The sequence below is a fragment of the Asparagus officinalis genome, chromosome 8, assembly GCF_001876935.1.
Source record: "Asparagus officinalis chromosome 8, Aspof.V1, whole genome shotgun sequence".
Taxonomy (NCBI): domain Eukaryota; kingdom Viridiplantae; phylum Streptophyta; class Magnoliopsida; order Asparagales; family Asparagaceae; genus Asparagus; species Asparagus officinalis.
The window spans coordinates 53,314,619-53,331,827 of record NC_033801.1 but is presented as its reverse complement, the minus strand read 5'-3'; the positions used below and the strand labels follow the sequence as shown (position 1 = coordinate 53,331,827).

Below are 17,209 nucleotides of genomic sequence, written 5' to 3'. Positions count from 1 at the left end.
TGACATGTGTGGGTGTGTTGACTGAGTTTTAGGTGGTGAGCCCGAGTTTCAATGAGGATTATGGTTGATTTAGAAAATACAAGAGAGTTGGGATGGGGAAGTTAATGTTCATGTGATCGGATAAGACTGTTGATGTATGTTCTAGGCTCGCTCCCGTGGTTGGTGTCGCCACCGGGGTTGGTTTGTAGGGCTAAAGTGAAATGTGTACATCACTTTAGTCAGTGAAATCGTTTCGTCACCCGAGTTATGCTTGAGTTCGGACCAGGCAGAAAACGGTTTACGTGTAGTCCTCTTGCCGCATGTGTAGCGGGATTGCATGCACGTAGGGGATTTGTGAACAGTCAGTATCCGATGATAGGAGCGTTGACTCTGTGTGAGATGTGACCAGTGACATGTTATAGAATGGCTAGTTATATGACCTCGTTGTTTGGCTAGGTATGGATTATTGTGAGATGTAGGACAGTTGTGTTTCTTTTCATACATAGATCAGAGTTAATAATTAATTATCTACAATTTAAGACATATGGTATATACATGAGGGTTTCCTTGTTTGGATTATTTCGCTCGATGTACTACATCTCATGTTGTCGATTTTTAAGTATTAATTCCATCTATTGTATTACCCTGTTGCTTGGATGTTTATACTGTTCGCTAGTTGCATGATCTCGTTACCTGATCGATTTTGGATGCTTTATGTTTATCATGTTTTGGTAGTGTTTTTGCATGTTGATTTTGTTGGATTACCAGTTAGACGTTCTTTTGTTGTTTCGGTTATCGTATCATTTTCCGCTTGGGTTTCGTTCGTTCTTTTCTTTTGTGGGGTCTTGTCGTATGCCATGCACCCTGACGTACACCTGTTTTCTCTGGTATACGTTAGACTTAGAAGAAGAACAGGTCCAGCTGAAAGATTGCCAGGAGCCAGAGGATTCTTAGCAAAAGTGCCTTACAGACGTAGCAGAAGAAGAAGCCGAAGCTTAGTCATTCCCTTCAGTTTGTTTTGTAGCACTTTCAATTCCTTTTGTTCAGAGTATATTTATAATCTCCAGTATCTCATTTAGATAGTTTTGTATAAGGGCATGTTGACCCGTATTTTTATATCTGGGATGAATATTCATTGTGATATGTATTATTTTATTCTGTGTTGTTCATTATATTCTTGCTGATTGTGATGGGGGACCTGTGACTTCGCATTGTACTTATTTCCGGACGCTTAGCGTATTAGGTTGAGGAGAAACATTTATTTTTATTTATTCTCCTTGATCTAATACGTCGCGGTCTTGTTCACGTTCCGATTCCCTAGTATTTTGGAAAGCGGGGCGTGACAAGAATTCGCTATGAGGAGAAAACTCTGGAGTTACAAACTCTCTCTCTTTTCAAGGAGAAACTCTCTCTATTTTTTCTCTCTCACTCTTCTATATAAGACGTTGTTTCTGGGATGAGATTTCCTTAAGGATTTGGAGCCTTATTTATAGTTTTTAGAAAAACACTATGCATAATAAAATATTAATATTTTACTATAGCTATGGGCCCCACCATTTTGTTTTATTTTCCATTTTCAAAGTTGGTGGCTGGATAATTTAGCATGTGGGCGGTTAAGGCTGCTGACAATCTCCCACTTGAAGATTTGATTGAGTATCAATCATGTCTTCATACCATTCTTTCTATCTTGCCTTCTTCATGTTGTTTACGTCTCCATCAGACCATAAGAGGATCTACACCAAATAAATTTGTTAGTATTGACTGCTTTTGTTAAAAAATCTGCTAGGTTGTCCTTGGTGTGAATTTTCTGCATATCCACTGTTCCTTCTTCCACTTTTTCACGAACGAAGTGGTACTAAACTCGAATGTGTTTGGTCTTTGAATGAAAGGCTGGATTTCTTGCCAATTGCAAAGCACTCTGACTGTCACAAAATAGAGCAATCTTCTTTTGTTCATGACCGAGTTCCTCCAGCACCATCTTCAACCACATCGCTTCTTTACTAGCTTGTGTAGCTGCTACATATTCTGCTTCTGTTGTTGAAGTAGCAACAACTGACTACAGTTTTGAAACCCAGCTTACAGCTCTGCCAGCAAGTGCAAACACATAGCCTGTGGTGGATTTGCTATTATCACGATCATCTGCATAATCAGAATCAACATATCCACTGACAATAAAGTCAGACCCCCCATAACATAATGCAACGTTTGAGGTTCCTTGAATGTATCTTAGAACCCTCTTTACGGGATTCCAATGCTCTTTACCAGGATTCGCCATGTATCGACTAACCACTCCCACTGCTTGTGCAATGTCTGGTCTTATACAAATCATCGCGAACACTGCTGATGCATACGGTACTTGAGACATCTCCATCCTCTCTTCTTCACTGCTAGGACTCATACTGGAGGATAACTTAAAATTAACAGGAAGTGGGGTAGAAATTGACTTACAATCTTGCATGTTAAAGCGTCGCAAGATTTTCTTCAAATAGTTCTTCTAAGAAAGCCAAATCTTCCTATTAATTCTGTCTCAGTAAATTTGCATCCCTAGAATCTTGTTTGCATATCTTAAATCCTTCATTTCAAATTCCTTAGCCAACTGAGCCTTTAATTCTTTGATACGATCTTTGTTGGGGCCTACAACCAACATGTCGTCAACATACAACAATAAGATAACAAAGTTATTTTCACCAAACCTCTTAAAATATGCACAAGGGTCTGAATTAAGTCTGTTGTCTTAAAATATGCACAAGGGTCTGAATTAAGTCTGTTGTATCCAAGGCTCATGATGAATGAATCAAATCTATTGTACCAACACCTCGGCGCTTGCTTTAGACCGTACAGAGATTTGTTCAATCTGCAAACCAATGATGATAAGGATTGAAGAACATACATTTGTTCGGTCGACAATGATGATAAGGATTTGCAATTACTGTTAGTATGAGGATGAAGAAATCAAATAAGAGAGAAAAATTATAATTTTTTTCATTTTATTTTTATTGTTAATTTTTTTATATTTTTTTATTATTTTTATTTTATTTTATTTATTGTTATTATTTTTTTTATAGATAATGAGGTTTATGAAGAACCAACACCTCTTCCTCTCCGAGCGTAGAAAATTCTAAAAATGGTTTTAGACGTTGATTATTTATTTTAAAAATGTTACCATTTTTAGGATTTTCTATCTCGACAGCCCCATGCGAAAAAACTTGTTTGACAAAAAATGGACCGGTCCATCTTGATCTTAAATTTTTAGAAAAAAGATATAATTTTGAATTATACAATAAAACTTTTTGTCCTAGAGAGAAAATTTTTCATAAAATTGATTTGTCATGAAAAATCTTGGTTTTTTCTTTGTAAAATTTTGAGTTTATGTATGCATCATTTCGAATTTCTTCCAACTCATTTATTTGGAGCAATCTGTTCTTACCTGCCGAGTCTGAGTCAAAATTTAACTGTTTTATATTGCTCGATGCTCCAAGGGTAGGTGACAAGCTTTCCCAAACACCAGTCTGTATGGTGACATCCCCAAATTGGCCTTGAAAGCTGTTCTATAAGCCCACAGAGCATCACATAATTTTATAGACCAATCTTTTCTGTTATGATTAACTGTTTTTTCTAAGATTTGTTTGATCTGCCTGTTTGTGACCTCTACTTGTCCATTGGTTTTGGGGTGATAAGGAGTTGATAATTTGTGTGTGATTGAATATTTCCTCGTCAAAGACTTAAAAGAACGGTTACAGAAATGTGTACCGTTGTCACTGATGATCGCTCGGGGTACTCTAAATCGGGCAAAAATGTTCTCTTTCAAAAACTTGACAACGACCTTGTTGTCATTAGTTTTGCAAGCTACTGCCCGCAAAAATGTTCTCTTTCAAAAACTTGACAACGACCTTGTTGTCATTAGTTTTGCAAGCTACTGCCTCAACCCATTTTGACATGTATTCAACGGCTACTAGAATGTAAACATTTTCAAAGGAATTTGGAAATGGTCCCATGAAATCGTTACCTCACAGATCAAAAAGTTTAACGGATAAGATGAGTTGTAAGGGCATCATATTTCTTCTAGTGACCTTTCCTAAAAGCTGACAGCGGTTACAGGTTTTGCAAAACTCGAATGAATCCTTGAAAAGAGTGGGCCAGTATAGCCTAGATTGGAGAATTTTTTTAGTTGTTTTTCTTGGGCCAAAGTGGCCCCCACATGCTTGCTCATGAAAAAAAAAAGAACACTCTTAGTTTCTTCTGTAGGAACACACCTCCTAAAGATCTGAACAGGATAATATTTGAACAGATATGGATCATCCAAGTAAAAGTATTTTACTTAGGAGAGAAAACGGGATCTATCCTGTTTGGACCAATGAGAAGGGATCTGGTTCATAACTATGTAGTTCACAATGTCGGCGAACCTTGGAACAGATTGGATTTCTAGGAGTTGTTCATCTGGAAAATGTTCATTGATTGGAACAGTTGATGTTGGTGCATTCGGGAGTCGAAAGAGGTGATCTTCTACGGGGTTCTCTGTTCCCCTTCTGTCAAAAATTTGGACGTCAAACTCTTGAACCAGGAGAATCCATCTAATGAGCCATGCTTTAGCATCCTTTTTGGTTAAGAGATACTTTAGTGCGGCATGATCTGTGAAAACTTTGGTTAAGGAACCGATGAGGTAGGACCTGAATTTTTCTAAGGCAAAGACTACAGCTAAAAACTCTTTTTTTGTGACAGAGTAATTTTGCTGTGCATCATTCAAAGTTCTACTGGTGTAGTAGATCACATGTAGTTTTCCATCAAACCGTTGTCCTAAAACAGCACCAATCACAGAATCAGATGCATCACATATTAGTTCGAAGGGTAAGGTCCAGTCTGGTGCATGAATGATAGTAGCTATGGTTAGCTCCTTTTTCAAATATTCAAAAGCTTTGAGGCAGTCGGGAGAGAAGACAAATGATGTATCCTTGGCTAAGAGATTGGTCAAGGGTCTAGCAATTTTGCTAAAATCATTGATGAAACGTCGGTAAAAACCAACATGACAAATAAATGATCTGATACCTTTGACAGTTTTGGGAGGAGGGAGATTGGAAATGAGATCTACCTTAGCTTTGTCCACTTCGATTCTCCTATTGGAAACTACATGTCCTAAGACAAATCCTTGTTTGACCATGAAATGACATTTCTCCTAATTGAGAGTCAGATTTTTCTCCCCACACCGCTCTAGGACCAGTTTAAGATGATGCAAACATTGGGAAAATGTGTCACCAAAAATAGAAAATTCGTCCATAAAAATTTTAAGAAATCTCTCTACCATGTCGGAAAAAATACTGATCATGCAGCGTTGGAAAGTGGCAGGTGCGTTACACAGCCCAAAAGGCATGTGTCGGTATGCGAATGTTCCATACGGGCAAGTGAAGGTGGTTTTCTCCTGATCTTCTGGAGTGATAGAGATTTGATTATAACCTGCATATCCATCCAGAAAACAATAGAACTCATGTCCTGCTAAACGCTCTAACATTTGGTCAATAAAAGGAAGAGGGAAGTGATCTTTCCGAGTGGCTAAGTCGAGTTTTCTTTAGTCAATACAAACTCGCCATCCAGTTTGTATTCGAGTGGGAATCAGCTCATTAGCCTCATTTTGGATCACGGTGATCCCAGATTCGCCATCCAGTTTGTATTCGAGTGGGAATCAGCTCATTAGCCTCATTTTGGATCACGGTGATCCCAGACTTCTTTGGAACAACTTGGACCGGACTCACCCATGAACTATCAGAAATAGGATAAATGATCCCATGATCGAGATATTTCAGAATGTCTTTCCTAACGGCTTCTTTCATCACGGGGTTTAACCTACGTTGATGATCTCTAGTAGGTTTGGCGTCATCTATCAAATGGATTCGGTGTTGAACAATGGTTGGACTAATCCCTTTGATATCAGCCATAGTCCATCCAATGGCTTCCCTATTCTCTCTTAAAACATCTAAGAGAGCTTTCTTTTGACCGGTAGTCAAATTCTCTCTTAAAACATCTAAGAGGGCTTCCTTTTGACCGGTAGTCAAGTCAGAAGAAATGATAACTGGTAAAGACTCATTCTCCCCTAAGTAGGCATACTCTAGATTTTCAGGTAGAGGTTTGATCTCTAACTTAGGGGGTTCCTCCACAGATGGGCAAAACTAAACTCGGGGTTCTATCTCCAAAGGTTCTCGTTGCCAGCCAACAGCAGAAACATGATTGACCAGCAGATCTAACTCTAGTTCGTCATCAGAAAACTCCTCAATCATTAAGTCATATGCACTTGAATCCGACTCACACTCTCCCTCTTGTTGCTCATTGGATATTCCTTGAATAAAATTCACTTCCATTAGTTGATCAGATGGATCACTAGGCTGTCTCCCTAGGTTGAAAATATTAAGGTCAATAGTCATGTTCCCAAAAGATAGTTTCATTTGACCAGTTCTACAATTGATCAAAGCATTTGAGGTGGCTAAGAACGGTCATCCTAGAATGACGGGAATTTGACTTTTGAGATTGGAAACGGACTGCGTTTCCAAGATAATAAAATCAACAGGGAAAATGAACTCTCAAACTTTGATCAGAACATCCTTTACCTCTCCTTTGGGAATTTTTACAGATCTATCAGCTAACTGTAGAGTGTATCTTATCGGTTTAAGTTCTCCTACTCCTAGCTGTTGATAGACTGAATAAGGAAGGAGATTGACGCTGGCTCCCAAGTCTAGAAGTGCCTTATCAATGTGAGTGTTACCTATGACGCATGGAATTGTGGGACAACCAGGGTCCTTGTATTTTAACGGCATGGGTTTTGAAAAAATTTCACTGAGGTTGGCAGCTAAGAAGACTTTCTTGGGGACATTGGTGGTTCTTTTCTTAGTGCATAAGTCCTTCAAGAACTTTGCATAAGAGGGAATTTGTTCGATTGCATCTAGGAGAGGGATGTTGATCTTGACCTGTTTAAATGTTTCTAGGATTTTCTCAACCTGTGGGGAGTTTTTCTTAGGTTTGAGTCTATCTGGAAAGGGGGCAACGGGCCTATACCTATCGGAAGGAGTGTGTTGGATGGGAGAAGGGGTTTGATCCGGTGGTATTCTAACTTGGTTGTCTATTTGTTTCCCTGATCGTAGTACTTGAACTGCATTCACATGAGTTGGATGGTTTGAACTGAATCCATTGTCTTTAGGGTTTGTAACAGGTTGACTTGGGAATTTTCCTTTCTCTCTCTTGCTCACGGCAGTGGCTAGTTGCCCAAGTTGGGTTTCTAACCGGGCTATGGCTTGAGTGTTCGAGTTGAGCACTTGGCCGGTGGTTTGCATGAAGGAATTTAGAGTGGTGGATGACTGGGTCAACATGTTAGTAGTTTGTGTAGAAGCTTTGATCATAGCTTCTAAACTCTTTTCTAAGACACTTAAACGTTTGTCATGATCAGAATTTGAAGGATTTGTAGGCTGGTGAGGATGAGGATGTTGGGTTGGAAAAACTGGGTTAGCTTGTTGGAAATTATTTGGTGCATTGAATGAAAGTGTATTTCTTCTAGGAAATTGTGGGTTAGACGCGGGAATGAAGTTTTGATTTCTGGAAGAATTTCCTTGATTCCATGCAAAGTTGGGATGATTTCTCCAACCTGGATTGTAGGTTAGAGAAAATGGATCATTTCTAGGGTGCTGGAATGCAGCGTTCATCTGTTCTAATGCATGGTTGTTTCCTAGGAGAGGGCATTTCTCTGAAACGTGGGTAGAAGACTGACAGTTATGACATCCCGGGGCAGAAACATGATTGATTTGAGCTGGAGCTCGTTCCTTAACTTCTAAGGCTTCTAACCTCCGCAGAATTGTTGTCATCTTTGCTTCAGAAGTAATGTTTGACTTCAGGGAAAGACCACTATACTTAGATTGGGGAACTAATAAAACCTTGTCATCACAATGTTCCCACTACATTGTTTTCTCGGATAGACTCTCTAGGAATTCCCAAGCTTCATCGGCGTTTTTCCTCATAAAATCTCCCTGACACATCGATTCTAAAGATGTTTTTGAAGAATAGTCCAATCCTTCATATATGACTTGGCACAATCGCCATTTTTCTAGACCATGATGAGGACATTGGATTAAAAGATCTTTAAATCGGTCAAAGTATTTCCAGAATGGCTCTCCCGGGACAATTTTGAAATTCTGAATGCTGTTCCTAAGCTTTACCGTTTTGTGAATAGGGAAAAATTTCTTGAGAAAAACGGTGACAAATTCCTCCCAAGTTGAGATAGAATTTATCGGTAAGCTGTACAGCCATTTTTTAGCTTTGTCCTTTAGAGCAAATGGAATAAATCTAAGCTTAATCGCATCTTCGGTTAATTCTCTCATTTTAATCATAATACACACTTCCTCAAATTCCGAAATAAAAATATATGCGTCTTCTGTTTCATTACCAAGGAATTTGGGAAGCATGTTAATGAAATGCAGTCTAAGCTCGAAATTTGCTCCATTTACTTCGGGGAGTCTTATGCAAGATGGAATTGCATTTCTGGTGGGGTAACACATATCCTGAAGAACGGGCTGATTTGCCATTTCTTGGATTGGTTCAACACGGATTAAGCGATGAAAATTATCCCGAACCCAAAATTGCATACACCAAAACAAATTTTTTTTTTAAAGGAAAGAAAGAAAATAAGTTTTTTTTAAGAAAAGAAAGAAAATTAGTTTTTTTTTCTTTTAAGGAAAGAAAGAAAATTAATTTTTTTTAAAGGAAAGAAAGAAAGAAAAGAAAATTAGTTTTTTTTTAAGGAAAGAAAGAAAATTAGTTTTTTTAAAGGAAAGAAGAAAGAAAATTAGTTTTTTTTTAATATGAGAAGATAAAGAAAAAGAAAAATCCTAACTAAAACAAATCAAGGCAATCACTTTTCAATCAACTCTAACTCTAGGGTTTAGCCTAACTCCACTAGACCAGCTCCTAACCAAAAATTCCTACAGTGAAAAGATCAAAGTTTTACCCAGGTAGTTAGCCAGGTAAGGATAGTACTAGAGGGTGATCAAAGATCAATTAAGTACCTCTTTCCTTGCGGAGCGCTTTACGCAACCCCTAAACCTTGCCTTAGACACCAACTATTCTGAGAAAACTTAAACCGTTCACTTAAGGATTTCTTGTTCCTTATTGAGCTCGAATCCTTAGGGGCCAACGTCTAATGAGTTTTAGAAGGCTTGGGTTTGTGAAGTGAGGAATTAGTGATTTGTGGGCTAAGGAAAGGGTGATGAAATCCCTTACCTTATCTTGATTGGGGTTTTGCCCTTAAGAATGTTTTAAGTGTGTGCCAAATCAAGTGCTACAATCACTTTGGTGAATTCCTACACTATATGAAATGCAACCCTAGAAATTAAAAGCGACTAAAAAGGATGGTAAAAAGAAAATCTTTATATTTTTTTTAATTATGGTCAACAAAATCAAATGTGAGAAGGGGGAATATTGTATGAGTTTATTATCTTGTTAGTTAATATCTAAGTGAAAGATGGATTTTATTATGGTCAACAAAAATAAAATCTTTTTTTTTAAAATCCTAATTGTCTCTAATTGTGAAAAAGTAGCTAAAGGGTGGAATTAAAAACTAGAAAGAAGACTTACCCGAAAGCAATGCTCCAAATTCTTGATCTTCAATCCAAGATTTTCAAGCTCCAAGCGGTTCCTTCACAAGAAAAATACACAAGTTAAAGAATCAAGTTAATAAAATCCTATTTTAGCACCTTCCCCGGCAACGGCGCCAAAAACTTGATGCGGCATAATTATGTACCAAAATTGCAAGTGCACAATTTATCAAGTTATAGTATAAAAAGATATCGATCCCACGAAGAAGGTGATTTTAAGAGATTATTAAACTTGGTTCTTATATTTTGTGCGTGACAATTAGGAATAAAGAATAAGTGTGATTGTATGAGTGGTTGTTTTGATTTATATGCAAGAGGTAATAAATTGAATTTTAGAGGAGAGAAGGAAGAATTAAAGAATAAATGAAATCACAAGGCAAGAAATATGAATTAATAAAATCAAGAAATAAAACCAAAAATGAAAAGAAAATTTAAGAAAGTTAAGATGAAGGATTCAAAAGAGGTAAGAAATCTAGAATATAATCCACTAACCAATTTCAATTACAAAATATAAACTATTCTCTTTTTATCATATTTCAACTTAGATTTATTAAGCATAGATTATCAAACCATTTAAGGAAAGTGTAACCTATCAAATTATCATCTAAGTTAAAATTACTATTCATGATAAGAACAACAACATGATAATAATCCTAGAATTCATAAGCATAACCTATCAAACCATTTAAGATAAGCATAGATTATCAAATTCTTCTTCTACCGATTAGTTCTCTAGTTGATTATCCTAAACATGAACATTTTAAGTACAAGAGAATAATTCATACAATATAAAGGAAATTAGACTAGTTTCATATAATTCTAAACTTCCTACAAGAATTAAATTCACATCTTTAAGAAATAAAAACAAGAAAAAGAACTAATTACAAAAATAAAAAGAAAAGAAAAATCTAAACTATGAACAAGAAATAAATCTAATTACAAAGAAAATAAAAATCTAAACTACAAAATAAATTGCAGAAATTAAATGCAAGAAAAATAAATCTACTCTACAAATTAAAGTGCAAAAAGAAATAAAAAGACAAGAAAATAAATCTACACTACAAGCATGAATTTAAATCTAACTAATAAGCAATAATAAAGAAATTACTAAAAAGAAATAAAAGAGAAAAGAAATGCAAACCTTCAAATTGCTCTTCATCTCCATCCTCATCATTCAACAAAGAGGAGAAAGAACAAATTTAAAGAGGAAAAAATTATTTTTATTAATTGCAACTAAAGTTACAATTTTTGGAAGGCCTTCTCAATTAAGAGTAGCCCTCCTCTCCAAAAGGAGTTTACAAAATTTTCACACCTCTAACCCCTCACTCTCTACCCCTATTTATAGTAATCTTCAATGAATATGAGCCATTGGATTTGTCTTGAGCCCCAAGCAACAATCTCCACCTTTGATTTATTTGATTTTCAAAAGAAAAATGTATGGAGATGTATTTCACTCTCTATGGATATTCATCCAAGGAAAAGATTGTGTTCGCGACTTTGAAGCTTTCAGGGCATGCGTTGTTGTGGTAAAAATACTACTGCAAGCAGGAGAAGAAAACGGTATCGTAGAACAAGTTTAAGAAGCTACTGAGAAAACAGTTCTATCCAGTGGCGTTCCTTGTGGAACGTTGGTACAAGTGGTACGGCTTACGCCAAAGATTCAATCAGACCGTTCAAGAATATACGACGGAGTTCCAGCAGCAGACGATGGTTCTCAACATCGCGACAGAGGAATATTTTATCTTTATGAAGTATATGACGGGCCTAAATGAATATATCTGAAAGGAGATGAAGTTGTTCACAGTCGAGTCCTTGGCAGAAGCGAGTGTGAAGGTCATTGCCATCGATGGCAGGCAAAAAGAAGGGTAACGAAATGAAGGGAGACTCCAAACAGACGGGAGGCAAGTCGAATGGCTCTCAGCCTAAGGAAGAGAAGAAGAAGGGTGATTCGGAGAAAACATGATTGACATGCAATCACTGCAAACAGACAGGACACGTAGCTGATCGTTGCTGGGAGAAGTATCCTCATCTGAAGCCAAAAGGATTGAAGAAAAAGAAGGAGAAGAAGGTATATGTAGTAGCTCAGGGTCCGAAGGAAGTTCCAGGGATGACAGCACCCAATAGCAGTCTCAACCTTATGACGGGGAAGCAGAACACGACGAAGGACGAAGACCTGAGGGAGTAGCTCTTTGTTTTGAAATTGCAGGTCAAGACCAGCTTGGTTGATGCCATAGTGGATCCAGGGAGCCAGAAGAATTTGATATCTGAGGCTTTGGTTCAGAAACTGGGATTGAAGACGGTTAAACATCCGAAACATTATCCTTTAGGGTGGATTCAGAAGGAGGCGGGATTGGGTGTAATCAACCAATGCACTTTCAGATTTGTACTCAAGTCGTATATTGACGAGGTCATATGCGACGTCGTTCCGTTGGATGTTTGCCAAGTAATACTGGACAATCCTTATTTGTGGGATAGGTTTGCGGTCTACGATAGGTGAGCCCAGAAATATACATTCACCAAAGAGGGCGAGCAATTCATCTTTCGTTCGACATCTCTTTCACAGGAGACGAGTTTGATGACAGTGACTTAGGCGAAGAGGCTAGTGAATGCAAGCAAGAGGTTTATATTATTAGTCATTAGGCCTTATGAGGAGCAGCTGAGTAGGGTGTGCTTGACTACCTTGAGCAAGTTTCAGGAGGAAGAGCTAGACAGGTTAAAGGCCAAGTACGTACTTGTTTTCGAAGATCACAAGACTACTACCACGACGGGGTGTAGAGCATGAGATTATGTTGACTGGCGAGGATTCTTTGTCGAATATAGGTCTATGCCGCACATCTGTAGAGGAGTCTGAGGAGATCAAGAGGCAGGTTCAGGAGCTTTTGGAAACAGGAGTGATTGTGCCGAGTTCCCATTGCGGGTCACCAGTGTTGGTGGTGCCCAAAAAGGATGAAGGCTGACGCATGTGCGTGGATTACCGGACGCTCAACAGGATAACCATCAAGAATCGATACCCATTACCTCGGATTGATGATCTTATGAACCAGTTGGAAGGAGCAAGGTTTTTCACGAAACTGGATTTGAAGTCTGGTTACATCAAGTGAGGATTCGGGAGGATGACACTTGGAAGACTGCGTTCAAGACCAAACAGTGCCTGTTCGAGTGGTTGGTGATGCCGTTTGGATTGTGCAACGTTCCGGCTACCTTTATAAGACTTATGAACGATTTATTGCGACCCTTTATAAAGGATTTTGTGATAGTTTACCTCGATGATATCTTGGTGTACACCAGGACCTTGGAAGAGCATCTTGTTCATGTCGAGAAGGTGTTTGAAGTGCTGCAGAACGGACAGCTGAAGCTTAACGGGAAGAAGTGCGAATTCGGGAAGGACGAGTTGGTGTATCTTAGGTTCATCGTGGGGAAAGGCCAACGGAGGATAGATCCAGGCAAGGTGACGGTAATTACGAAGTGACCGACACCTAGGACAGTGACGAATGTGAGAAGCTTCATGGGGGCTTGTCAGTATTTGCGTAAGTTCATTCGACATTTCTCGACTTATGCGGCACCTTTACATAGCCTTACGAAGGCGAATGTTCAGTTCGAGTGGAGGACGCATGAGGAAGCTTTTTAGTTATTAAAGAGAAAGATCTCGAAGACACCAGTGTTGGCATTGCCGAATTTACAGAGAACCTTCAAGGTAAAGACCGACGCTTCTAGTTATGCTATGGGTGTTGTGTTGATTCAGAATGGGAAACCGGTGGACTACCATTCAAAAATATTTACGGGTGCTATTCAGAACTACCCCACCTACGATAAAGTGTTTTATGCACTTTATCAAGTAATCAAGCATTGACGGGTGTATTTGTTGGGAAAGAAGGTGGTTGTGCACTCAGATCACAAACCATTGGAAGTTTTACATGCCCAGACGAAGCTACAGCAGCCACGGCACATGAAGTGGATGTCTTATTTGATGGCGTTCAATATCATCATTAGGTACAAGAAGGGGACGACGAACAAGTTAGCCGATATGTTATCTCGTCCACCCGTGAGCATTGTTTTAAATATCCCCGACATGGCCCGATATATCCTTTTACAGGGCTTGCCGCAACCGATATGATTTTTAAATATCATTTACCGTTTTTTGGCTATTTTGAGTGATAAATCCCCGATATGGCCGATATATTAGCCGATATGTGGACCAATATATTTTTTTATATAGCTTGTTGCAAAATAATATACCGTGTTTGGAATTTTTGGGCGAGATATTAAGATTTTCCTATTATATCAAATGACATTTTGCCCTAAAAAAAGCAGATCAAATGTTGCAACGTTGTTTTACACTTTTGTTTGTTTTAGAAAGTTGATTAGTGATCCTAAACATATATTATTCATATTTTGTATGCTTAAATTTTATTACATATGTTGAGATTACATTTTAATGCATTATACTATGTATGCAAACATTCATTATGGCATTCCGATAGCAAACATTCATTATAGCATTCCGATATTTACCACATATCCCCGATGTTTCCCCGATATCCGCAATCCGATATGAATTTTAGCCATCCGATATTTCCCCGATATCCGATATTTAAAATATTTCCCGTGAGAGCTCTCTTGAAGGTGACGCGCATTCAGCCCTTGATTCCTTTGGAGTATGTGCAGATGTACACATCCAGCCGAGATTTCAGCAGTGTATTCAAGTAGGTGAAGGCTGCCGAAGATGTTAAAGGATGTCACTAAGTATGTTGGAGGGTGTAAGCTATGTTCCATATCAAAACCTTCAAATAAGAAAAGGACATTGTATCTACCATTGTCGGTACCGTCGAGACCGTGGGAGATTTTGCCGAAGATGTTAAAGGATGTCACTAAGTATGTTGGAGGGTGTAAGCTATGTTCCATATCAAAACCTTCAAATAAGAAAAGGACATTGTATCTACCATTGTCGGTACCGTCGAGACCGTGGGAGAATATTTATATGGATTTCTTAGGAGGATTGCCGACGACTAAGCGCGAGAATGATTATTTGTTCGTTGTGGTGGACCGGTTCAGCCAGATGGTCATTTTGATTCCTTGTAAGAAAATCGTGACGGAAGCGAGTGTGGCGCAATCGTTCTTTGAGCATATGTGAAAGCACTTTGGGTTGCCGAATTCGATTATTTCAGATCGAGATAGCCGGTTTCTCGGATATTTTTGGAATTCTTTGTGGAGCTTGATGGACACTAGGTTGAAGAAGAGCACAACCTTTCATCCACAAAACGACGGACAAATAGAGGTAGTTAATCGGACTATGATACATATGTTGAGAGGATACAATTCCAAATATCCCAAGACTTGGGATGAGAGCTTACCATATCTTCAGTTTGTATTTAATCGGGCTATTCATGGATCTTCGAGAAAGTCACCATTTGACACTTGTTATGATTTTTTACCTCCGAGTCCATTTGATCTCGTGTTTTCCAGTAAAGCTACGAGCGACGGCAATGAAGGGAGTGAGAGACGTGTTCAACGATTTCTGAAGAAGATTGCACATATTCATGCTACGATTGAAGCTCAATTGAAGAAATCACAAGCCAAGTACAAGACGAAGCATGATCAGCATCGGGTTCCTTGTAACTTTGGCATAGGCAACATGGTATGGCTGAAATTGAGTAAGGAGAGGCTAAAGGGAGAAGGGAAGAAGTTAAAACCTATACGATATGGTCCGTTTCGGATTCTCGATTAGATTGGTGACAACGCCTTCAGGTTGGATTTGTCACCTTACTTAGGCATGTATTCAGTGATCAATGCTGAGTATTTAAAGTTGTTTTGAGCCTCCATTGCTGGATGATGAAGGTGACGACAAGATGATCTTGCCGCATGTTGAAGACTTGTGGTTTGATAGAGAAGAACCGTTGAAAGAAGATTGTATTTTGGAGCGGAAGACGATCACGAGGCGGGGGACGAAGGAGTCGTTTCTCATTGGACGTCACGGTCAGGTTCCTAGCAAGGCTAAGTGGTTCAACAAGAAAGGAGGAGCTTGCGAGTTTCCTCAGCTAAAGTTCTAACTTAAACGGGACTTCAAGTTCCTAAAGGGGGAGTCATGATACGGGTGTATTTCCTCTTTGGAACTTAGCGATCCTCATGAGAGCTTAAGGATAGATGATTCTCATAGTAACTTAAGAATAGAGGTGTAAAATAATACAATGAAACACAGGTCGAAGCGTGGAATGAGACGACGAATCGAAGAATCAAAACGTCCAGTTTTCAGCTCGTGAGTCGACTCATACATGCACATGAGTTGACTCATTAGGTTGAGTCGACTCATGCCTGTCATGAGTCAACTCATGAAGCCCAGCCGTTTGTCAGATGTTTCTGACCAGTCGACTCATGACTGTCATGAGTCGACTCACAAACCCCAGCCGTTTTGTCAAAAGTTTATGACTAGTCGACTCATGACTGTCATGAGTCGACCCATACGTCATTAGTCGACTCATATGCACATGAGTCGACTCATCGATGGTTTCCTGGTTCGTTTGGGTTTCTGCTTACACGAATTCCTGTGGGGTTTGGGCTTCGTTATTTACCACTTTGTCATCCACGTTGTTACACATATATAAGGGATTGTTTTAGGGTTTTAAAGGAATCAAGAGAGATTAGATTATATTTGAGAATTGAAAGAGATTGTTCTTCAATTCTAGTGAGATTGTGAGAGATTGTAAACTATTTTTCTCATAATCTAGAGAAGGAATTTTCCTTCGTCATCACTGAATTATCCTTGTGTTCTTGTTATTTTCTTCTCAACCACCTTTGATAATTCTGCGATCAAAGATGCTCGCACGACGGCTCGTATCAGGTAGGATTCACAACAAAGAGAGAAGTTGAACTGAAATTTGAGGTTGAGGTTGATGAAGGTGGAGTAGGCGGAGATGGTCAGGTAGGGGTTAAGGTGAAGGAGGGTCACCAATGGGTAGACAATGGTGGAAGTTAAAGAGGCGCAAACCAGTAATCTAGGGTTTTTTCTTCTTTTCTTCATATTTTAGTTGGAACTAGAGAGGGATAAGAGAAAATAAGCAGGGAATTATTTTTAAGGATCAGGTTCGGGTACAAAAAGTATACCTATTTAAAAAGTTATTAGCGCTTAGTAGTAAGGCTGGACATGGACCGGTTCGAACCGCGAGCTAAACCGACCCAGTCCGGTTTGGGTCAAAACCTAACCTGGCCCACACCGGGCCAAGCCCAACCCGACCCACATTAGAGGGCCATGGGTCGAGCTGGGTTTTGCGCCAGTCCCAAGACCAAAGAGGCAGATCCGACCTACAAGCCCGGCTAAACAGTGGCCCGGCCCAACCAAGACCAATCCGGGTTGATTATGAATGACCTATAAGCCCAGCGCACCAGTGGCCTAGCCCGACCAAGACCGACCCAGATTGATTATGAATGTTTAATTTTTTTTAACATTAAACAGTTAAAAAATTTTCTTTTTTTCTCTTGCATTTGTGATTTTTATTTAAACTAAAGGAAAGTTATTTAACTTCTCGTGGATGTAGGTCTTCTTTTGAAGTACAAACCATGTATATCTGTGTTGGCGATACTTTTGTGTGATGTTTATCTTTGTGCAACATATA

General features: G+C 38.9%; 1 protein-coding gene across 1 annotated transcript in view; it reads right to left on the bottom strand.

Moving 5' to 3' along the window:
• The window catches only part of LOC109821252, a 34,365-nt gene continuing 19,191 nt past the window's right edge, over nucleotides 2,036-17,209 (bottom strand). Inside the window, exons 10-11 of the mRNA XM_020387433.1 lie at nucleotides 2,242-2,363; nucleotides 2,036-2,118 (exon numbers count right to left, since the gene is read on the bottom strand). Coding sequence (XP_020243022.1) covers nucleotides 2,036-2,118; nucleotides 2,242-2,363 — 205 coding nt within the window. The remainder of the gene's footprint in view (nucleotides 2,119-2,241; nucleotides 2,364-17,209) is intronic.